The sequence below is a fragment of the Colossoma macropomum genome, unplaced genomic scaffold, assembly GCF_904425465.1.
Source record: "Colossoma macropomum unplaced genomic scaffold, Colossoma_macropomum, whole genome shotgun sequence".
In the NCBI taxonomy this organism is placed as follows: Eukaryota; Metazoa; Chordata; class Actinopteri; order Characiformes; family Serrasalmidae; genus Colossoma; species Colossoma macropomum.
In genome coordinates this window covers 18,207,701-18,232,408 of record NW_023494786.1, presented here as the reverse complement: position 1 = coordinate 18,232,408, position 24,708 = coordinate 18,207,701, and the positions used below count along the sequence as shown (strand labels likewise).

At 38.0% G+C, this 24,708-nt stretch overlaps 2 protein-coding genes across 2 annotated transcripts; both read right to left on the bottom strand.

Moving 5' to 3' along the window:
* Positions 1-9,572: 9,572 nt before the first annotated feature.
* On the bottom strand, positions 9,573-10,535 carry LOC118827545 (olfactory receptor 52K1-like). Its single transcript, XM_036598951.1, has one exon. It carries the CDS (start codon positions 10,533-10,535, stop codon positions 9,573-9,575), a length of 963 nt encoding a protein of 320 aa, XP_036454844.1.
* Positions 10,536-22,365: 11,830 nt separating this feature from the next.
* LOC118827538 (olfactory receptor 52K1-like) lies at positions 22,366-23,328 on the bottom strand. Its single transcript, XM_036598939.1, has one exon. The coding sequence runs from the start codon at positions 23,326-23,328 to the stop codon at positions 22,366-22,368; it is 963 nt and encodes a 320-aa protein (XP_036454832.1).
* Positions 23,329-24,708: the final 1,380 nt, after the last annotated feature.

Here is a 24,708-nt window from a genome sequence, read left to right as displayed (position 1 = left end):
TTTCACATTTCCTGTGCAATTTTGGAACAATTGCAATGTTTTGGTTGTAAATGAGATGTGTAATTTGAAACCATTATCATATTCTTTATTTCAACCTTAGAAGAAAATAATGACATTTTAATAATTACACACTAGATTAATTGTAGGGGCTTATGACAATCAATTTAAATGAAACTTTGCAAGTTTCCTCAGAAAATAGTAATGTACATATCTACCAAGATTTATCCCAATCACATAAAAACTAAAGAATCTATATATATATATAGAAGTCAGAAAAGGCCAGGCCAAACAGATTCACTGATGTCTCATGGCCATTTTTTTTTATAATTATTTACCTACAGACTCAACAGATTGTTTTAAGACCAACGTTGAACAACTGTCTTAAAATCCACAGACTAGTTCGAAAAGCTTAATTTTCAAACATTGATTAATCAAAGAAAAATTTTATAGAATTTTACAGAAGAAGAAGACTTGTATTTGATAAAATGTCATTCTCAGTGTAAACAATGATATGAATTGACATTTTAATCTATGATAAAATTTATAGGACTTTTTCTTGTTTATGCTCTATAGCGCCACCTCATGGCCAATTAAGGTCAAACTTTATAGACTATTAGAGATTGCCTATGTGGACACATGATAGAATTTTTGTGATGATTGGCCAATGCTAAGCCTTCCAAATGCCTGTTTAAAGCTTATTGGCCAATGGTGGCCATATTTGTCCAATGATTGAGTTGTAAATATTAGGCCAAGGATGTAGTATGCAAAGTTTCCTCAATTGGCCAAGCGGTTGCTGAGAAAGAGATTTTTGGTTGTTATAGCGCCCCCTATTGAGTAATCGGTATCAAAGTTGGTGGGCTTCCACAGAATCATGTGGGGTACAGGACTGATAAGTCTGCTTAGAACTGGCCAGAGCAATCTCGATCTGTAGCCATTTATGTGAATTAAGCCAAACCCAGAGGGGATTAATTGGCACGTGGCAGCCATATTGTTTACAAATATTCAATTTTTTTTTTGATGGTTCTTGACCTCCAGACTCCCCTGAACATTTTGAGACCAGTATTGTGTTGATATCTTGAAAAACCTTAGACTGGTAGAAAAATGTAGATGTCACATATTTTGCCAATTATGATGGAAAATATGGGGGTGGAGCTAAATACATGCAGTGGAGCGTTTATGTAGAATAAAGCAAGGATTAAGTAGAAGCAAGAATTTTGATGGCTCAGGAGATATGAGCCAAAACGTAAAATGTTGCCATGTTGCCAATGGGTCATTTCAGTTGCCTGCGTAGTGGGGGGTATTCTACACCAACCCTCCAAGTTTGGTCTTTGGATGACTTACGTTGTCTTCTCCACAATCAGAAAAAGAATGATAATAATAATAAGAAGAAAATTCCTAGCAAAAGCAATAGGGTTCCATGCACCCCTAAAAAACCCTAGCAAAAAGCAATAAAAAAAAACGCAGCAGGAACAATACTGCTTCTACTGCAAAGTTAGTATTTCTAACTGACACAACCCAGACTTAAACTAATACATAATACTCACTTTTGTTACTGCATTCAAGGAACAGCCTTTCTTGTTTTGTAAGAGCCTCGACATGTTTTCATGAATGTGTGTTCCAATTTTTAATCTGTATTGTGGCATCCCTGTGCCTGGGTACACAGCAAAGCCACAGCAAAGTCTCATTAACTTGCATGCTTGTAAGCCCCACAGCTAACTGTAAAGCTGGTGTTCTTTATTTAGTTGTGCTAAGTGTTACCTATTAAGTGAGGAATCTGTTATATGTTACTTGTGTCATTATATAACGTACTGAGGGTTCGGTAAACTGACCCTCAGGTTTTCATATTCAGTGGTCCTCTAGCAAGCCACCATGCACATGCAAAAGCAATGCAAAAGCATTTTCGATACTTCCTCCAAGTATTGAAAATGGTGTCCCTTAGAGTGGATTCAGTCTCTCAGACTCCCAGTCAGTCATTAACATAGTAAAAGTAAGAGACAGTAAATTGGTCAGTTGGCAAAAATATATTTTTAGCAAAACTATTTGTCACATTTATTATAATGCCTAGAAATTTATATGAACAATATGTAACTGAATGTCCACCTGAATGTTCAGGAACCTATAAGCAGTCATCCATGTCTGTTTCATTGGGGTATATAAGTGGGTCACAAAGTCCTTAAAAACCACAGTTTGACATCTCCTTCAAGCTATTTGGAAGGCATGCCAGAAGAAAGCATTTAACTACAAGCGTTACTCCCTGGAGTTTGCTAGACACGTGTCATTCAATAACAAGTGAAGCTTAAAGAATTTTTTTACTCTCTCTCTCTTCACTGAACCTTAATGAGAAAGGCGTTTGCGCGAGCGACTGCCCGCCCCTGCAGCAACGTTTCTGGTGTAAGTTTCTAAACCAACCAAAAGCGTTGAGTACCTGCAATATCGTGGCTACTGCTGTTTTTTCGCCTGCTCAGAGTGTGGCATGTTTAGTTTAATCCCCTTTTCCACCACTAGTGATAATGATAGTGTTTGTGCTAAGTGCCAGCTAGTTAGCTCTCTGGTGGATAAGGTGGACCAGCTAGAGGTGCACATCCTGGATTTATTAAGGGACAAACAGCAAGATTCACTGCTAGCAGCTCTGGGTGCCTTAGGGAGAGTCAGCACCCCCTTCGAGGATAGTCATTCATGTAGGGGCCAATGATATTCATCTGTGGTGGTCTTAGGTAACTAAGGGTAATATTAGAGAGGCGATTAAACTGGCCCAGACGATGTCTGATGCCATTATTTGCTCTGGTCCCATCCCGATGTGGCGCGGCACTGAAGCCTACAACAGACTTTCAGCATTAAACTGCTGGATGTCCAAGTGGCATTCGGAAAATCAAATGGGCTTTATAGATAATTGGTTACATTTTGAGGGCAAGCCTGGTCTTAAAGGTAGGGATGGTGTCCACCCCACGCGGAAGGGTGCTGCCTTACTTTCTTGCAGCATAGCACATAGTCTTTTAGTAAGTCGGCAGAGTAGTGTAAACAGCTGCTGACAGTCCAGAGCCGGGACCAGGCCGCAGACAGACAGGCTAAACCGACCGTATTGAGACTGTGTCTTTCCCCCCAAATTAAATCTAAATCTAAACGTAGAAAAACTCAATCAGCCCGTTTCAACAACCTAAACAATATTAAATCGTATTCAGATGATAGCAGCAACACCTCAAATCTAAAATTTGGGTTACTCAATATAAGATCACTAAACTCTAAAGCAGTCATCGTAAATTAAATTATAAGTGATCGTAAATTTGACGTTTTCTGTCTCACCGAAACATGGGTTAGACAGGATGAATATTCAGCACTAAATGAAGCCACCCCTGTAGGCTATAATTATGTACACAGCCCAAGATTATCAGGCAAAGGAGGTGGATTATGTGTAATCTACCAAAATACCCTACATATCAGTCAGAAACAATGTGACACCTTCACTTCTTTTGAGGATCTTTCCATCAACATTACGAATCCGGTCACAAAAAAGAACGCATTTTCATTATTTAACATTTACAGACCACCAGGGCCCTACTCAGAATTTTAAAAGAATTTAGTGATTTCGCTGCAAACCTAGCTGTGTGCAATGATAAAGTAATAATTGTAGGAGATTTTAATATCCATTTTGAGAAGGCAGATGACCCACTAAAAAAAGGCATTTACTTCAATCCTAGACTCTGTTGGTATTACCAAAAATGTAACAGGGCCTACACACTACTTTAGTCACACTTTAGATTTAGTTCTGACACTCGGTCTGAACATAGGCAGGCTTAGTATCCTACTGCAAACCTCAGCAATCTCCGACCATTACCTACTTTTCTTATGAGCTACGTCTTAGCTATAATACATGTACGTCCCCTCGCTATTTTAGAAAGTGCTCAATAAAACCATTTACCGCCCTACAATTTATAGAAAACCTCCCAGAACTATCAACCCCAGTCTCCACTCCATCAGACCCAATGGAGCTAGATGTACTAACAGACTATTTAGAAAATACCTTTCGATCTACTTTAGAAAATGTGGCGCCACTTAAAATAAAAAGGATAAGACAGAAAAAGTTTGCCCCATGGTACAATGATAAAACCCATACCTTAAAACAAACAGTATGGAAACTAGAGTGGAAATGGCGATCAACCAAGCTGGAAGTGTTCCACTTTGCCTGGAAGGACAGCCTTATAGAAATACTCTCACTAAAGCTCACTCAGCATATCTGGCCTCGCTGATTGAGAATAATAAATATAATCCTAGAGTACTGTTTAGTGTGATTTCCAAAATTACAAAAAATCAGGCAGGTACTGAACCACAAATTCCTCTGACTCTCACCAGTGAAGTTTTTATGGACTTCTTTAATAGTAAAATTGAAAATATTAGACAACAAATTCAACCCACAGTATTAAATTCAACTTGGCTGTCATCTGATGTGGCTGATATAAAACATAACGTAGTTGCAGAAGAAAGGCTGAAAACTTTCTACTCACTCCCACAGCTAGAACTAGAGAAGATTATCTCCTCTGCAAATTGTACAACCTGCACACTTGATGCAATCCCCTCAAAATTACTCAAAGAAGTACTACCAGTTATTATTAATCCTCTTTTAACTATAGTAAAATCGTCCCTTAGCCTGGGCCATGTACCCAAAGCTTTTAAACTAGCAGTTATTAAACCTCTGATCAAGAAACCAAACCTTGATGCTAGCGTATTGTCTAATTACAGGCCTATTTCTAACCTACCATTTATATCTAAAATTTTAGAAAAAGCTGTGGCCCACATCTTAGTTCATATCTACATAAGAACCACATATATGAAAAGGACCATTATTATTTACATTATACATGTTACTGTTAGGCACAGTTATAAGTAACCATGGCATTAACTTTCACTGTTACGCAGACAATACGCAACTGTACATATCAGCCAAGCCTGATGACAAATACAGATTAAAGAAAATAGAGGACTGTGTAAAAGACGTGAAAGGCTGGATGTTGCGTAACTTCCTCCTTCTAAACAGTAACAAAACAGAGAGGTTCTCCTTCTGGGTCCAAAAGTGGCAAGAAATAAAAGATGAGATTTAATTTTAAATCTCACTGACTTTCCAGTTTTACCTGGTTCAGCAGCAAAAAATCTTGGCATCATAACTGATCCAGATTTATCATTCGATCAACACATAGGCAGTATCACTAGGACAGCTTTTTTACATTTTCACAACATTGCCAAGATAAGAAATGCCTTATCCCTGCATGATGCAGAAACATTAGTACATGCCTTTATAACTGCTAGACTATTGTAACACACTACTGTCAGGATGCACCAGCAGGAATTTAAGTAAACTTTAACTCGTTTAAATTGCTGCAGCCAGGGTCCTCACTAAAACTAGAAAATTTGATCATATCAGTCCAGTTCTATCATCACTTCATTGGCTGCCTGTTAAATTCGGTATTGATTACAAAATTCTTTTATTGACGTTTAAAGCCTGGACACAGGGAATTATAGTAAACTGAGACGCTGGTGCTGTCGTCCCGCCGCTCGCATGCGATCACTCAGGTTTGTGGACGGTGGAGCGGAGGGATGCCAAATTGTTTCAGGGTGCTCCTGTGTTTGTGTGTCCTTTTGGTTCTCTCCTTTTAGTTAAGATGTTATAGTCAGATCTGCCAGAGTCATTAGCCACACTCTGGAAATGTTCACATTCTCTGTTTTACATACACCCAAACAGAACAAAACTAATTCAATCTCCCTACCTTTTTCCAAGTAAACGACTGCCCACCTGCCCGGCCGGACACTGATGGATGAATGTCTGTCGAGCTCTCCTACTACCCGCTTCAGACCAGCTGCCCATGTCCCAGCTACTGCCACTTGCCTTGGACTAGCTGCCCACCCTACATTGAAGTTTTCATAGACTCGTAACTATTACTACTACTACTATTAATTATAGTAGTATAATAATTTTGTAGGTAGTTTGACCAGAGGAGGATGGGTCCCCCTTTGTGAGCCTTGGTTCCTTCCAAGGTTTCTTCCTCAGCTCTGAGGGAGTTTTTTCTTGCCACTGTCACCCCTGGCTTGCTCACCTGCGGGTTTTACATTTCATGTTAAAACTTTGTCTTTACTGGAATTCTCTGAAGCTGCTTTGTCACATAAAAAGTGCTATACAAAAAAATTTGATTTCTTGATTTGATTTGACTTAAAGAATACACATATTAAATAAGGAAAAAGTGTGTTGATGTTAATAAATCAGCAAATAGTTATAATAAAATAGTTATAACAAAATAGTTCAAGTCCACTCTTAGGTCATTGATGAAGTTTAAAACAACTGGAGCTGTAGTGAACCTGCAAAAAATATGGATACGTGTTTATTTTACCCCCATACACAGTGAGGGGGATGGTTAGAGAGGCAAAATTCTCTCTAGTGATCATAGTTGGAGATTTGCATAAGATGGTAGCAGTCAGACACCACTGCTATGCCAACAAACTGTCTGGACGGCATGCTATTTTAAAGCAAATGGAGTTCACTAAATGCTCTTGGACCTTTGACTGGAACTGAGTTCTATAAACAGATAAAAGATAGTAACAAAATGGTAACAAACACTGAAGGTGTAAAAGAAGTTTGGTTTAACAGGAGGGAAATTTATACCAAAAAGCCTTCATTCCCACTGTTAAGTATTGTGGAGAGGATCTGTAAGGTTTCAGGGCTGTTTTCACATCAAAGGCCACAGAGAGTTAGGACACATTATCATGGACTCCATAAAGTACCAAGAGATTTTAACCCCTTAAAATCACAGGCGTATTACACACAAGTGCTTATTTTCAGTAACTACAGGGGCTTCAATTAAAACTGGTTGAGCTATTCTGAGGTTATAGAAGCGTGCCAAAACATTGGGCCTGCCTGCGGTCATTTACTGGGTTAAAGGAAAATCTAAAACAGGTATCCGCATCCACAGAAAAAAATGGTTTAGTTAACACAATCAAGCTTTTGAAATGGTCATTGCAGTTCAATGATTTAACCCCCATTAAAACCTGAGGGGTGAGTGGAAAAGGAAAGACCAAAAGAGAGGAACTAGGACCATGGACAATCTTGAGAGAGTCTGCATTGAGGAATGTTTTGAGATTCCTCCATATGTAATTCTCCAGTGCCATCAAGTAACATAAGAGAAGACTCATTGCTGTTATGTTGGCAAAATAAGGCTGCACAAAGTGGGAGTGGAACATGTCTCCATAGTAAAGAAATCATGGCAGACAATGTTCTTTCACAGACAACTAAAGTAATTCAATTTGCTGCAGGCCCAAATCATCCAGTTTAGTGCAGAGATTTTCAAATCCACCTTCACTTTATGACTAACTATAGCTTAATAGCTTAGGTGGCATAGCTTAGGTGTGTCAGAGACTCAAATGAAATCAAGTTATACTTTGAGACGAAGAAGACATTCCACATTTCTGGCCTCCAAAGTCAAAACGGCACTTGCGTCGTAGATGGATGATGCAAACTAGCCTGCTTATAAGGCCAAAATGCTTGTGCAGAGGATTACTTTGGAGGATTTGGCTGGTATGGTTGCAGCCTTCAGCAATAAAATGGATCCAGTGATTTTAAAGCTGACTCATCTCATCCAAAATATCCAAAGCTGAAACATGTTTTTTGAAGTGGAGGCACGGATGGCTGCAATGGAGGATACCGTTGGCAGAGTAAGCATGGAGGTAGCTAAGCTACAAGCTAACCCCAATGCAGCCCCTGAGAAATTTGACGATTTCGAGCAGATGTTGCAATATCTGAATCATCGGGCTGCCTGAGGGTGAGGAGGGCACAAACCTAGCGTCTTTCCTTAAGCCGTGACTTCCAAAGCTGTTGAATCTGGATTTCAATGAGGGCTGTGTCAATGTGGACAGGGCTCACTGTGCTCCACCACACTGCCCAGCCACAGAGGAAAGACTGCATGCATTGATTCTGAAGCTTCACAACTTTCAAGATAAAGTGCAAATCATGCAGGCTGCGAGGGCTGCGGGTCAGCTATCCTACAACTGCCACTCTGTCCACACATATGAGTACTTGCTTGTGGCGATTATGAGGAAAAGACAAGCCTTCTTCAACATAAAGAAGCAGCTTCACAAGAGGGGAATTGCTTTTGCAATGCTCTACCCGGCAACACTGAAGGTTCACCATAACAACATGGCTAAGTTCTTCAGGTATCCGCAGGAAGCCGGCTTAGTCAGTCCCAGGGCTACACCTCTGTGTAATATAACCTTTCATTCCGCAAGCACTTGACTGGGCCTTGACTCAAGCCTTTAGCAGTAGCTATTAGAGAGGACACATCTATTAAAGGTGTTAGCCTAGGCATGAAAATGCATTAAATCTCACTTTGTGCTGACAATATTTTTATTTATTTAGAATTGCCTACTGAATCCATTTCTAAGCTTGTACATTTAATCACTTGATTCAGGGACCTTTTCTGGATACAAGATCAATTTTATAAAGTCTAAGGCTTTGACATTAGGTGGTGCTCGTTCATTAGGGTCTGCAGTCTCCCAGCAAAAGAGCCTTCTGCATATTCCTCTTCACTGTGCTTGCAAATGCATTCTATTACAGTGGGCCTGAGAACAAAGCCCCTCTACTGTGCAGCAGGTCAGTTTAGTGACCTAATGAATCCCTATCAACTCCTCTAAAGGATGAACATCAAAGTGGGGACTCTTTTTTCAATTATCTTGGAGTGGAAAAGTCACAGAAGCTTGCTACCAGTCTAACCAGCGTAGCATGCAGAAAACATAAGACTCAAGAGTTTTTGTTTTTATCATTTTTAATTAAAGATTGTGATCTATGTTGTACTTTGAAGTTTTTTTATATTTATAGACATTTTCAATGTATTTATAATATCATATGTTGGATTTTACTTTGTATAAGGTTCAGTGTTCATATACCTGCAAGTTAATATTTGATCTGTAAGTAATATTTAAGCACTCTGTTATGCCACAAAAAATAAATAGTAAATAATAAATAATAATACATAAATAAAAATAAGGAAAAAATAAAGATTTCCAATCTCTGTCTATATAAAGGCTCAGTTCACCCTTAATCTTGATTTCTGCTACTTTTAAATGAATAATTTTCCCAGACAGTTTTGCTGAAATTTCAAATGATTTCAAATCCATAATGGGGTTACTTGCGTTTAATTGGTACATTTAATCCTGATAATTTATTATCTGATTTCTTATTTTAATATTCAGCTAATATATATTAAGTTTTTTATCACTAATATACTACAGAACGTAAACACACAGATAAAAATATAATCTTCATGGTTTTAATAATAGTAATAATATTAACAACAACAACAACAATAATACATTTTAAACCCATTTAACTAACTCAAGGATGCTTTAAAATAGAATTATTTAATTCTTTTTGTTGCTTTGAACATATACAATAGCATGTAACATACCTGCAGGAAAAAATGCCAAACTCTGGGATCTATAACATCAAACAACCAGCAGTTCACAGAATCTAAAGTCAATGACACAATTGTGGCTACTGAACAGGTTTGAATAACAATGCTGCAGCCTACATCACTGGATTAATGTGGTAAAATTTTCACATGGTTAAAGAATTTTAGAAACTGCTGCCTTATTTCCTTTGTTCTCACTCCATAAATAATTGGGTTGAAACAGCTTGGAAAAAGTAAGTACATTGTACTTAAAAAAGTCCGACTGTTGGCAGAAAAATCATTTTTTATTCTGTAAGACAAAAAAGCTGTCAAAACAAATATTAAACTAAATGTGATGACGATTATATGTGTAATACAAGTGTTGATGGCCTTCATGCTGGACTTCCCTGATTTCATGACAGAAGCAAATATCATTACATAAGATACAGTAATAAAAATAAAATCTGCAGCTGGTATTAGAAGAGCAGACAAAAGCCCAAGTAAGTTGTTCACAGAAGTATTTCCACATGCTAGCTGGACCAATCCCATGTGTTCACAAAAACAGTGATCTATCTCATTTTTCATACAAAAATGTAGTTTTCCAGCCAAAGAAATCACTGCAATATTTAAGAGTGTATTTCTAATTACTGGGAAAATAATAAACTTTAAAAAGTTGGGCATTTGCATATAATTGTGATAAGAAAGAGGTCTGCATATAGCAAAGAAACGATCTAGAGCCATCCACAGCAGTAAAGTGGACTGATATGCAGCAACATACTGATTGCAAAACATTTGTATTAAACAGCCCACAAGTGAAATTCCATTCCAGTCAAATACAAAGCTAAACAGCATATGTGGTACAGAAAACATCGGCATAAGCATGTCCACAACAGCCATTACACCAATTAATGCAAACATCGGAGAGTGCAGAGCTCTCTGAGATACAATTAAATATATCAGAATGGAGTTAGAGGTGGTAGACAATAAAAGCATAAAGAAATATGGGATGAACAGAAAGCGCCGCCATTCTCCCAAAGAATAGAAGCCATTCAGTTTGAAAATTGTGAAAGAAATATTTTCTGCAGGAAGATCTTGTATGCTGCTCAATACCATGGTACACTGAGAATTTATGTTTTGAAAAGATATGCTCGCTACAGCTAACTACAACAGCAAGATTTTTTTTTTTTACTGCAGTTACAGATTATTCATTTGATTCATTTGGATATTTCAGTGTTTTGGTGCAACCACTATTACAATGCAAGCTGAATGCCAATAACATTTGTCTAGAATGATGTGTGGCCACCCATTATTAACACAGACAGAACTTTATAAATAATGATATTTAAATGTGTTTTTGTGACTTGACACATGCATTTGTGTTCTTAAATAATTTCTAGATGGCTATTCTGAAATAATATTGTAAAGAAAGCTGTCAGATACAGCACTTTACACATAAAACACTTTAAGCAGCTCTAAAAATCTTGCAGTTCATTTTATAACAGTAACAACAGTCAGTATCATATAAAGATGTATACTATAGTCTGTTTTGTGCAAAGCGACTTACAAGTGTAATGGTCTTTTTAGAACACTGAAGTATTGCTCTTTGTACAGTCACATTTCACATATCCTCTTTTGCTTCCCTAACAGCTGATTAAAGCTTGACATTTGTCTCTGCTTCTATATACAGCCAGTCATATTCTCATGGGGCTATGCTGTATTCCTACAGGTTTTTTTTTGCTGGAATGGAAAGCCCTATTAATCTCCATTCCTTCTGCATCTCCCATCTACACACAGGCCATATTCTGTCTAAGACTGATTTTAAAGGGTTGACATTATTCTATAATTCTAGCTTTTTAGAAAACAGTTTGAGATTGATATGGAGTCATGTATATACAGGATCACTTGTATCCTGTATATATCCTTTTGGAAGTCCTCCCAAAAAAAAAGAAAAAAAAAAGAAAAAGTAATTGTGGCATGTTCCTTTCCATGTTATAAAGTCTCAATACTGACGTAATTCATTACACCTTAACTTATTCATTAGAATTCCTTATTCCTATGTTATGCCAATAATAGTCATTGTGCAAGACTTCCAAGACCACCTTGGCCTATCTCTATAAAACATATATGTAATATGTGAGTGTGTGTGTGTGAGTGAGTGTGTGTGTTTGTGTGTGTGTGTGTGTCTGTGTGTGTTATATCTCAATTATTTGGGGCTGTGTGTGACATGAAACATTGATGGAAAAAGGAAAAATGGACTCCACACAAATTCTGGAATCAAATGAAACATCTCCTTAGCATCTCTGTTGATCTTCAACATACTAAGCATGCAATACAGCACATGAATATTGCAGAGGAGTTCTGTAAAAAACAATGCAAGAAAGAAAGACTCCTCGCTGGCTACAAAAAGAGTTTGCAAGCTGTAACATCTGCCAAAGTGCATGTAACTGTTGCAAGTTTGGCACATGCGATTTTTTACGTGTGTTTTTGTCTTCTAACTGGGATTTGTCTTTCTGCTGGTAAAGGTAGACTCTGAGTTGAGACTTTCTTTATCTTAGACTCTGTTAGTCACAAGGCTGTCTTGTGGAACCTAGTGCTTAATTGTAAATACTAGTTTCAGGTGTGGTTTCAGGTTAGCCAAACGTGTGAACTGTGGGGGCTGGGCTATCAGTCACAAGGCTAATAAATTAAGGAGGTATTCCCTGGAAGAATCAATGTGCTTGTGTCTTCTAACTGGGATTTGTCTTTCTGCTGGTAAAGGTAGACTCTGAGTTGAGACTTTCTTTATCTTAGACTCTGTTAGTCACAAGGCTGTCTTGCGGAACCTAGTGCTTAATTGTAATTACTAGTTTCAGGTGTGGTTTCAGGTCAGCCAAAGGTGTGAATTGTAGGGACCTACCTCTGCGCTGGATGTCACAGTAACTCCCCTTCACTGCTCTGATCACCACTTTCTATCCTTCACACTCTCTCTCCCTGCTACTCCTGTCCATACCACCCCTTCATGCTCTTCTACTTGACGCAACCTGCACTCCATTCCTCCCTCATCTTCCGCTTCAACTATCCTGACCACCCTTCCCCATCCTGACTCATTTTCTTCTTTCTCAGTTGACATATCTACAGATGTTTTTCTTTCTTCAAAACCAGCGACCAGCAAGAACTAAGGAAGGCTGAGAGAAGGTGGAGGAAATCCCAGCTTGTCTCTGATCTTCACTCCTACCAATCTCTCCTTTCTAAGTTCTCACTTGAAATTACAGCTGCAAAGTCATCTTTCTACAGAGGGAAACTGGAAGCATCAGCATCTGATCCACGCAGGTTCTTTAGCATTTTCTCCTCTCTCCTTAACCTTCTCCTCCCCCTCCACCCTCTTCTCTCACCCCTGAGGATTTTGTCACCTTCTTTGAGGAGAAGGCTGATAGAATCCGCCAATCTTTTCCCTCTGTCTCCACTCCTTCCACTAGACCTCGTCCTCTTGTTCTCAACCTGCTAAACTGTTTTTTTTCTCTTTCCACAGACTAATCAAATCCAGTAATCCAACCACCTGCCCACTGGATCCCATCCCATCCACTTTGCTCCAGGGAATCTCCATGGATCTACTGCCCTCATCACTTTTCTCATAAACAACCCCTTGAAGTTCCATCAACTTTCAAGAGTGCAAAAAGAAGCCCATCCTGAAGAAGCCCATGCTTGACAACTCTGATGTCAACAGCTACAGACTCCTTTCTTTCCTTTCAAAAAATTCTTTAACGTGCAGCCTATAATCAACTCATAAAGAACCAGCTCTAGGACCCCAAACAGTCTGGCTTCAAACCGGTGCCCTCAACAGAAACTGTCCTTATAGCAGTGACTGAGAGACTCCAGGCAGCAAGATCAGCCAAATTGTCTTCTTGACCTCTCAGCAGCTTTTGACAACGTCAACCATATAATCCTTCTGGAAGTCCTCATCGACCTTGGAATCACTGGCTCTGCGTGGAAGTGGTTCAAGTCCTGTCTGGAGGTTCACTCTTATTAGGTAACATGGAGAGGGTCCACATCCTCTCCATGCAGGCTCTCCACTTGTATCCCATAAGGCTCAGTGCTGGGTCCTCTTATCTTTTCACTTTACACTAGTTCTCTTGGTGATGTAATATCCTCTCGTGGGTTCTCTTACCACTGCTCTGCTTATACTCAACTAATGCTTTCCTTCCGACCTTCTGACACCCAGGTTTCCAGTTGCATCTCGGCATGTCTGACTGACATCTCTTCATGAATGGCAGCTTACCACCTGAAGCTCAATCCTAGCAAGAAGCTATTTATCCCTGCAACTACAGGTCCTCATCATGATCTTGCAATCTCATTTGAGAACTCTCTGATTGTTCCATCTGAAGATGCAAAATGTCTTGGTGTGATTCTGGATGGCCAGTTATCATTCTCAGCTCATGCTGCAAACCTGACTTAGTCTCCTGTACAACATCTGGAGGATTCGACCCTTTCTCACTCTAGAGGCCACCCAGGTGCTAATTCAGTCTCTTGTCATCTCAAGGCATGACTACTGCAACTCGCTCTTGGCTGGTCTTCCCATGCAGGCCATCAAACCCCTGCAATACCATTGCTGTTCTGGTTGCTACCTCAGTGACTGCTATGCTCATATATGCTAGGTTATCTGCTAAGCTGCCATGTCATAGTATGTTACACCTTCCTTTGCACAACTCCACATACTCTCAGTACTGTGTACTGCCTGTGTTCTGTTTTGCATTTAATGTAAGTCCTTTGTATTTATTTATTGTACTGTATTGTCTACACTGTATATTATATTCTCTTGCACTTGTGTTCCTGTGCTGCACCATGGACTGTTTTGTTTCACTGTGTACTTGTGTATAGCTGAAATGACAAAGCCTGACTTCACTTGATTATGCTTTGAGGGTGTGTATCAGTCCTCACAGCAAGATTGGCCTGGGTTCGATTCCCGGCCGGGCGGCCAGGGTCATTTCTGTGTGGAGTTTGCCTGTTCTCCCCGTGTCTGCGTGGGTTTCCTCCGGGTACTCCGGTTTCCACCCACAGTCCAAAAACATGCAGTCAGGCCAATTGGACATGCTGAATTGCCCCTAGGTGTGAGTGTGTGTGTGTGTGAATGTGTATGTCTGTCTGTCTGCCCTGCGATGGACTGGCGACCTGTCCAGGGTGTATCCTGCCTTCCGCCCAATGACAGCTGGGATAGGCTCCAGCACCCCACCGTGACCCAGAAGGATAAGCGGTTTAGATGATGGATGGATGGATGGATGGATGGGTGTGTAGCAGTCAGGGGCACATGAAACATTACAGGGGTCAATGGAAGAATGGTTTTCTCTAAATATTGCTTCTAGAAGCAAATGTGACACAGTCAGTCAAAAAAATTAAGTTGAAAAGAGTCTCACTACTACAGGAGGTCAATGCTCATATGAAAAAGTCTGTAGCTTCTGCTAGACAACAATGAGATTAAATGGAAAGACAAAAGAGATTTTAGCTTAAGTCTTCTGCTGCTCAAATATTTCTCCTGGGAAAAAAATCATAGTAATCTAATATGTCTCCTCTTATAATATATTTTTTTCTCTGGGAGATTCAAAACATACCCCAAAATCCAACATTAACTAAAAAAAAGCAAGATGAATCTTTTAGATTAGATTAGATTAGATTAGATTAGATAATCCTTTATTAATCCCACAACGGGGAAATTTGCGGTGTTACAGCAGCACAGAAGACAGAGCAGCAGGAAATATACAAACAATATATAAAATAGAATAAACAATAAAAGTATAAAGATATATATGTATATGTACAAAGATTACAAGAAAAATATACAAAGTATTAAATTTAAATTTAGAAATGTAGAAATGTATGTATTGTAGTGAGTATTGCACAGTGAATAAAATAGCAAATAAATAACAGTAAATAAATGGAGAAATATTGCACTTGACATAATTGCACATAATGGTGGTAAACATGTTGACAATGATCCGCAGTGAATATACTACGCATGGTGGATTTTAGAATGGCCCTCAACACCTCCTCTGACTTGAACACCATTGAAAATGAATACATAGATCTTTAAGATGCTGTGTATGTATGACAGCACAAGATAATCCAGGAACAAGTTCTGCAAGAAAATCTCTAATGTAAGACTAGTAAGACTCCGAGCACAAAAAAGTGCCTGCAAGCTGTGATATCTGCCAAAGAGGATGGTACTATAGTAGGGTCCAAACTTTGCAGCATGCCACAATGGTTATTTCTTTTTTAAGTTAATCAAGTAACTGTGCATTAACATTTGCAGAAATGTGTTATTTTTTAAACGTTTGTGTTTTTTTTAAGTTAAAAAATCAACAAAATACATTATTTTTAGAGGGGTTACCAAAGTTTTGCACAGAAGTGCTAATTCTAAAAACAGCCATCAAAAATAACAATAACAATACTGCTTCTACTGCAAAGTTAGTACTTCTAACTGACACAACCCGCTCAAGATAATACACAGTACTCACTTTTGTTACTGCATACATTCAAGGAACAGCCTTTCTTGTTTTGTAAGAGCCACGACATGTTTTCATGAATGTGTGTTCCAATTTTTAATCTGTATTGTGGCATCCCTGTGCCTGGGTACACAGCGATGCCACACTGAGGTCTCATTAACTTGCATGCTTGTAAGCCCCACAGCTAACTGTAAAGCTGGTGTCCTTTATTTAGTTGTGCTAAGTGTTACCTATTAAGTGAGGAATCTGTTATATGTTACTTGTGTCATTATGTAACTTACTGGGGGTTCTGTAAACTGACCCTCAGGTTTTCATATTCAGTGGTCCTCTAGCAAGCCACCATGCACATGCAAAAGCAGTGCAAAAGCATTTTCGATACTTCCTCCAAGTATCGAAAACGATAGCCCTTAGAGTGGATTCAGTCTCTCAGTCTCCCAGTCAGTCATTAACATAATAAAAGTAAGAGACAGCAACTCTCATAAATTGGCCAGCTGGGCGGTCCAGCAAAATTTTATTTTTGGCAAAACCATTCATCACATTACTTGTAACGCCTAGAAATTTTTAAGGACAATATGTAACTGAATGTCCACCTGAATGTTCGGGAACTAATAAGCAGTCATTCATGTCTGTTTCATTGGGGTATATAAGTGGGTCACAAAGTCTTTAAAAGCTTAATACCTCCTTCAAGCTATTTGGAAGGCATGCCAGAAGAAAGCATTTAACTACAAGTGTAAGCCCCTGGAGTTTCCTAGACACGTGTCATTCAATAACAAGGGAAGATTAAAGAATACACAAATTAAATAAGGAAAAAGTGTGTTGATGTTAATAAATCAGCAAATAGTTAAAAATACTTATAATAAAATAGTTCAAGTCCACTGTTAGGTCATTGATGAAATTTAAAACAACTGGAGCTGTAGTGAACCTGCAAAAAATATGGATACGTGTTTATTTTACCCCCATACACAGTGAGGGGGATGGTTAGAGAGGCAAAATTCTCTCTAGTGATCATAGTTGGAGATTTGCATAAGATGGTAGCAGTCAGACACCACTGCTATGCCAACAAACTGTCTGGACAGCAGGCTATTTTAATGCAAATGGAGTTCACTAAATGCTCCTGCACCTTTGGCTGGAACTGAGTTCTATAAACAGATAAAAAAGTTGTAACAAAATGGTAACAAACACTTGTAAACAAAGTGTAAAAGAAGTTTGGTTTAACAGGAAGGAAAATTATACCAAAAACACTTCATTCCCACTATTAAGTATTGTGGAGAGGATCTGTAACGTCTCAGGGCTGTTTTCACATCAAAGGCCACAGAGAGTTAGGACACATTATCATGGACTCCATAAAGTACCAAGAGATTTTAACCCCTTAAAATCACAGGCATATTACACACAAGTGCTTATTTTTCAGTAACTACAGGGGCTTCAATTAAAACTGGTTGAGCTATTCTGAGGTTATAGAAGCATGTCAAAACATTGGGCCTGTCTGCGGGCCTTCGTCATTTAATGGGTTAAAGGAAAATCTAAAACAGGTGTCCGCATTATCACAGAATCAAGCTTTAACCCCCATTAAAACCTGAGGGGTGAGTGGAAAAGGAAAGACCAAAAGAGAGGAACTAGGACCATGGACAATCTTGAGAGTGTCTGCATTGAGGAATGTTTTGAGATTCTGCCATCTGTAATCTGTAATCCCCCAGTGCCATTAAGTAACATAAGAGAAGACTCATTGCTGTCATGCTGGCAAAATAAGGCTGCACAAAGGGGAGACAATAATTGTGACACATGGTTTTGTCACAGCTAGGTTTGTGGACTTTGGCTTAGCTTTTAACACCATAGTGCCAGAGCCTCTGCAGGTCAAACTGTCCCAGCTATCTGTGACAGATCCCATCTACTGGCAGATTCTTTTTATGACATACTTGAACATACTTGTGACACTTGGACTGTCTACTGGAATACCACAAGGTTGTGTCCCTTCTCTTCAGCCTCTACACCAATGACTGCATCTCCAAGGAACTGTCTGTGAAAATCCTGAGATTTGCAGATGACACCACTGTGGTCAACCTCATGACCAATGTGCCTACAGAAAAGTTGAACAGCAGGTGTCCTAGTGTAGTTATAGCCACTTCATGCAGGAAGATTGTGAACATGGTGGTTGACTTCTCTGCCTGTCATAAACATCAATGACTTTGTGGTTTCCAATGTGGAGTCACTCAAATTCCTGGGCACCACCATATCCAGGGACCTGAAGTGGGAGTGGAACATGTCTCCACAGCAAAGAAAGCATTGCAGACAATGTTCTTTCATAGACAACTAAAGAAATTCAATTTGCTGCAGGCCCAGATCATCCAGTTCAGTGCAGAGATTTTCAAATCCACTTTCACTTTATGACTAAATATAGCTTAATAGCTTAGGTGGCATAGCTTAGGTGTGTCAGAGATTCAAATGAAATCAAGTTATACTTTGAGATGAAGAAGACATTCCACATTTCTGGCCTCCAAAGTCAAAACGGCCCTTGCGTCGTAGATGGATGATGAAAACAAGCCTGCTAATGAGGCCGAAATGCTTGTGCAGAGGATTACTTTGGAGGATTTGGCTGGTATGGTTGCAGCCTTCAGCAATAAAATGGATCCAGTGATTTTAAAGCTGATTCATTGAAGTGGAGGCACGGATGGCTGCAGTGGAGGATACCGTTGGCAGAGAAAGCATGGAGCTAACTCCAATGCAGCCCCTGAGAAAATTGACAATTTAGAGAACAGAAGCAGATGTTGCAATATCTGAATCATCGGGCTGCCTGAGGGTGAGGAGGGCACAAACCTAGTGTCTTTCCTTAAGTCGTGACTTCCAAAGCTGTTGAATCTGGATTTCAATGAGGGCTGTGTCAATGTGGACAGGGCTCACTGTGCTCCACCACACTGCCCAGCCACAGAGGAAAGACTGCAGGCATTGATTCTGAAGCTTCACAACTTTCAAGATAAAGTGCAAATCATGCAGGCTGCGAGGGCTGCGGGTCAGCTATCCTACAACTGCAACTCTGTCCACATATATGAGTACTTGCTTGTGGCGATTATGAGGAAAAGACAAGCCTTCTTCAACATAAAGAAGCAGCTTCACGAGAGGGGAATTCTTTTTGCAATGCTCTACCTGGCAACACTGAAGGATCAGCATAACAACCTGGCTAAGTTCTTCAGGTATCCGCAGGAAGCCAGCTTAGTCAGTCCCGGGTCTACACTTCTGTGCAATATAACCTTTCATTCCACAAGCACTTGACTGGGTATAGTGTGTTATACACTGGCCACTTCCTTCTGTGTCGTTTGACATCTCCAGCTTGACTCACTAAAATTACTGGACTCAAAAGTTGAAGCCGCAGCTAGAAAACATACATAATGGCCATATGTTTGTTCTCCTGATAATATATAAGCGTATGATGAAAAAAATTGTTTCTGAGTATAGAAATGTGCCTAATTGTTGGTAAAATTACATTTGTAAAAGGGAGTCCTTCTCTTTTTTTCATTTGGGGGCTTGCTGGAACGCACTGTACTACCAAAACTGATGACCGATTTCTCAAGTGTTTTTCTCTGTGCTGTTTAAAGCTCTGTAACTTTTGACTATTATAACTTGGTCTTGCAGTATTTCCTAGAGTAATGGGGGATACAGCTTGTTGGTCCTTGGAGTGAGCATGGCCAGCACCAGACCTCGCTTGTTGCATAATAATTGGACTGATTTTTAAATTGTGAACAGTTCCTTTTTTAAAGTTTGGCATACAGAGTGACTCAATTCTGTTTTTCTTTCCATTGTTCATAGGTATTTTGCGTTTTTTTTTTACTTTATATCTCTCATCTTATGTGGTGGTACTTTAATTATTGCTCAGTCTTATATGCATGTATAAGATTACAGTATTGGTGATATAACTATATCAGACCATGCACCTAGTTATCTTAATTTGAAAACATCTAACTTGATACAAGGCATTTGTTCTTTTTCTTTCATAGGAGTTTGAAAAGATACATAAAAGAGTTTCAAAAATATATAAAAGAACAAATTTCTTTATTTCCCCAAACTTATAGTAGTCCACAAAGTTTCCCCAAATTTACTCTGGTATCTGCTAAAGCATTTATTAGAGGTATAATCATTTATTATGTTTCTAACTAGAGAAAAGCAGTGTTTAAGAAACAATGGGAGATGTAGCTTGAGCTGCATACTTTACAAGCAAGGAACAACGTACACCCGTTGGACAGTCTAAATGCCGAAATCAAGTTTTAACCAAAAAAAAAGCATTAAAAAAAAACTTTTTTTTCTAAACAACAATTATATGAATTTGAAAGACAGAAAGAAACCGCCAATAGATGCCATTCTTCTAATCTAGTTATTTCATCAGTTGAAGATGGAATTGGAAACGTTACCTATAATAATAAAGAGATCTTAATAAACAAGATCTTCAGTGCTTTTATTGAACAATTGTACCGTTCTCAATCCTTATCGACAGCTGCTGATATGACTGCCTTCTTTTGTGGCTGGCATTGTCTGAAAGGAACAGAGGTTGCTTCTAAATAGGCCAATTGAATTCAGTGAAATTTGGAATTGTATTGTAAATCTTCTGAATGGGAAAAGTCCTGGACTGGACAATTTTACCACAGAATACTTTTAAAAATTCTTAGACTCTATAATCAAGCCTATGTATAATATAATTCAGTTTTCATATAATGTTGGTAAATGGAAACCAATATTTCCTTGATATTAAAGAGGGCTAAGCTAGCTGATGAACGCATATCTTACTGACCTATTTCTTTGCTTAATGTGGACTTGATATGATATAGGTGAAGATTTTAGTCTTGCAACTTCAAGCTGTATTAACTACACTTATGGGTATCGATCAATCAGGCTTTAAAGGGAGGTACTCATAACGTAAAAAGACTGCTCAACATCATACAACATTTAAATCAATGTCCGAGGGGTGCAATGGTCATTTCAATAGACACCAAAAAGGTGTCCGACTGTGTCAAATAGCATTATCTTTTTGTAACGCTATCCAAATGTAACCTAGACAGTGAGTTTATTAAGGGTATTAGGAAATTTTAAGGGTATTAGGAAAACTATGTTAGATCCTCTAATTTTTATTTAGCTAGAGGCACAAGACAAGGCTGTTCTTTGTCTTCTTTTACTCTGGTCATCAAGCCCTTAGCAGTAGCCATTAGAGAGGACACATTATCCTTACATTTATATATGTATTATACATCTTTTAAAGGTGTCAGCCTAGGCATGAAAATGCATAAAATCTCACTTCATGCTGACAATATTTTTATTTATTTAGAATTGCCTACTGAATCCATTTCTAAGCTTGTACATTTAATCACTTGATTCGGGACCTTTTCTGGATGCAAGATCAATTTTGCAAAGTCTAAGGCTTTGACATTAGGTGGTGCTCGTTCATTAGGGCCTGCAGTCTCCCAGCAAAAGAGCCTTCTGCATATTCTTCTTCACTGTGCTTGCAAATGTATTCTATTACAGTGGGCCTGAGAACAAAGCCCCTCTACTGTGCAGCAGGTCAGTTTAGTGACCTAACGAAGCCCTGTCAACTGCTCTAAAGGATGAACTTCATAAATTGTTCAAAGTGTGGGACTCTTTTCTCAATTATCTTAGAGTGGAAAAGCCACAGAAGCTTGCTACCAGTCCAACCAGCGTAGCATGCAGAAAACATAAGACTCAAGAGTTTTTGTTTTTATCATTTTTAATTAAAGATAGTGATCTATGTTGTACTTTGAAGTTTTTTTTAAATATTTATTAACATTTTTAATGTATTTATAATATGTTGGAATTTGCTTTGTATAAGGTTAAGTGTTCATATAACAAGTTAATATTTGATCTGTATGTAACATGTGAGCGCTCTGTTATGCCACAAAAAATAAATAATACATAAAATGTAATGAATAAAAATAAGGAAAAAGTAAAGACTTCCAATCTCTGTCTATATAAAAGCTCAGTTCACCCTTAATCTTGATTTCTCCTACTTTTAAATGAATGGTTTTCCCAGACAGTTTTGCTGAAATTTTAAATGATTTCAAATCCATACTGGGGTGACTTGTGTTTAATTGGTACATTTAATCATGATAATTTATTATCTGATTACTTATTTTAATTTTCAGCTAATATATAGTATATTATCACTAATATACTATGGAAAGTAAACACACAGATAAAAATATAATCTTCATGGTTTTAATAATAATAATAATAATAATAATAATATTAATAATAACAACAACAATACATTTTAATCCCATTTAACTAACTCAAGGATGCTTTAATATAGAATTGTTTAATTCTTTGTCATTGCTTTGAACATATACAATAGCATGTAACATATCTGCAGAAAAAAATGCCAAACGCTGGGATCTATAACATCAAACAACCTGCAGTTCACAGAATCTAAAGTCAATGACACAATTGCCAATGCTGCAGCCTACATCACTGGATCAATGTGGTAAAATTTTTATATGGTTAAAGAATTTAAGAAACTGCTGCTTTATTTCTTTTGTTCTCACTCCATAAATAATTGGGTTGAAACAGCTTGGAAAAAGTAAGTACATTGTACTTAAAAAAGTACGGCTGTTGGCAGAAAAATCATTTTTAATTCTGTATGATAAAGAAGCTGTCAAAACAAATATTAAACTAAATGTGATGACGATTATATGTGTTATACAAGTGTTGATGGCCTTCATGCTGGACTTCCCTGATTTCATGACAGAAGCAAATATAATTATATAAGATACAGTAATAAAAATAAAATCTGTAGTTGGTATTAGAAGAGTACACAAAAGTCCAAGTAAGTTGTTCACAGAAATATTTCCACATGCTAGCTGGGTCAATCCCATGTTTTCACAAAAACAGTGATCTATCTCATTTTTCATACAAAAATGTAGTTTTCCAGCCAAAGAAATCACAGCAATATTTAAGAGTGTATTTCTAATTACTGGAACAATAATAAACTTCATAAAGTTGGACATTTGCATATAATTGTGATAAGAAAGAGGTCTGCATATAGCAAAGAACCGATCTAGAGCCATCCACATCAGCAAAGTAGACTGATATGCAGCAACATACTGATTGCAAAATATTTGTATTAAACAGCCCACAAGTGAAATTCCATTCCAGTCAAATAAAAAGCTAAACAGCATATGTGGTACAGAAAACATTGGCATAAGCAAGTCCACAACAGCCATTACACCAATTAATGCAAACATCGGAGAGTGCAGAGCTCTCTGAGATACAATTAAATATATCAGAATGGAGTTAGAGGTGGTAGACAATAAAAGCATAAAGAAATATGGGATGAATAGAAAGCGCCGCCATTCTCCCAAAGAATAGAATCCATTCAATCTGAAAATTGTGAAAGAAATATTTTCTGCAGGAAGATCTTGTATGCTGCTCAATACCATGGTACACTGAGCATTTATGTTTTGAAAAGATATGTTCGCTACAGCTAACTACAACAGCAAGATACTGCAGTTACAGATTATTGATTTGATTCATTTGGATATTTCAGTGTTTTGGTGCAACCATTATTACAATGCAAGCTGAATGCCAATAACATTATTATCAGTCTAGAATGATGTGTGGCCACCCATTATTAACACAGATAGAACTTTATAAATAATGATATTTAAATATGTTTTTGTGACTTGACACATACATTTGTGTTAAATAATTTCTAGATGGCTATTCTGAAATAATATTGTAAAGAAAGCTGTCAGATAGACACTTTACACATAAAACACTTTAAGCAGCTCTAAAAATCTTGCAGTTCATTTTATAACAGTAACAACAGTCAGTATCATATAAAGATGTATACTATAGTCTGTTTTGTGCAAAGCGACTTACAAGTATAATGGTCTTTTTAGAACACTGAAGTATTGCTCTTTGTACAGTCACATTTCACATATCCTCTTTTGCTTCCCTAACAGCTGATTAAAGCTTGACATTTGTCTCTGCTTCTATATACAGCCAGTCATGTTCTCATGGGGCTATGCTGTATTCCTACAGGCTTTTGTGCTGGAATGGAAAGCCCTGTTAATCTCCATTCCTTCTGCATCTCCCATCTACACACAGACCATACCCTGTCTAAAATTTAGTTTAAAGGGATGACATTATTCTATAAGCTTTTGAGAAAACAATTTAAGATTGATATGGAGTCATGTATATACAGGATCACCTGTATCCGCAATTCATTCCAATAAGGTAAATAAAAAGTAATTGTGGCATATTCAAAAGTTTGAACACCTTTCCAGTTATAAAGTCTCAATACTAATTCATTACACCTTAACTTATTCATTAGAACTAGTTATGCAAATCAAGATCTGTCATTAACTGTCAAACTGTCAAACTGTCAACTGTGCCAACTGTGTTTTATTTTGAAGGTTGGGCCAAAATAAGATTTGATGTAATAAGTGGGTAATAGTATAATACGTGAGTTGATATGGTGTAGCAGGTAACAATTCCAGCTGCAGACTGTGGTTTGATCCCCTGCCTGGGCAGGAATCTTATGTTATACCAATAAGAGTCTTTTTGTAAGACTTCCAAGACCACCTTGGCCTATCTCTGTAAAACATATGTCTGTATGTATGTATGTATGTATGTATGTATGTTTTTTGTGTGTGTGTGGGTGTGTGTGTGTATGTGTGTGTATGTGTGTGTGTGTTCTGGAAGCAAATTAAACATCTCCTTAGCATCTCTGTTGATCTTCAACATACTAAGCAAGCAATACAGCACAAGAATATTGCAGAGGAGTTCTGTAAAAAAAAATGCAAGAAAGAAAGACT

What these genes read in the sequence shown, in the direction of transcription:
- LOC118827545 (XM_036598951.1), bottom strand. Translation starts at nt 10,535, where the DNA reads ATGGTATTGAGCAGCATACAAGATCTTCCTGCAGAAAATATTTCTTTC.
- LOC118827538 (XM_036598939.1), bottom strand. Translation starts at nt 23,328, where the DNA reads ATGGTATTGAGCAGCATACAAGATCTTCCTGCAGAAAATATTTCTTTC.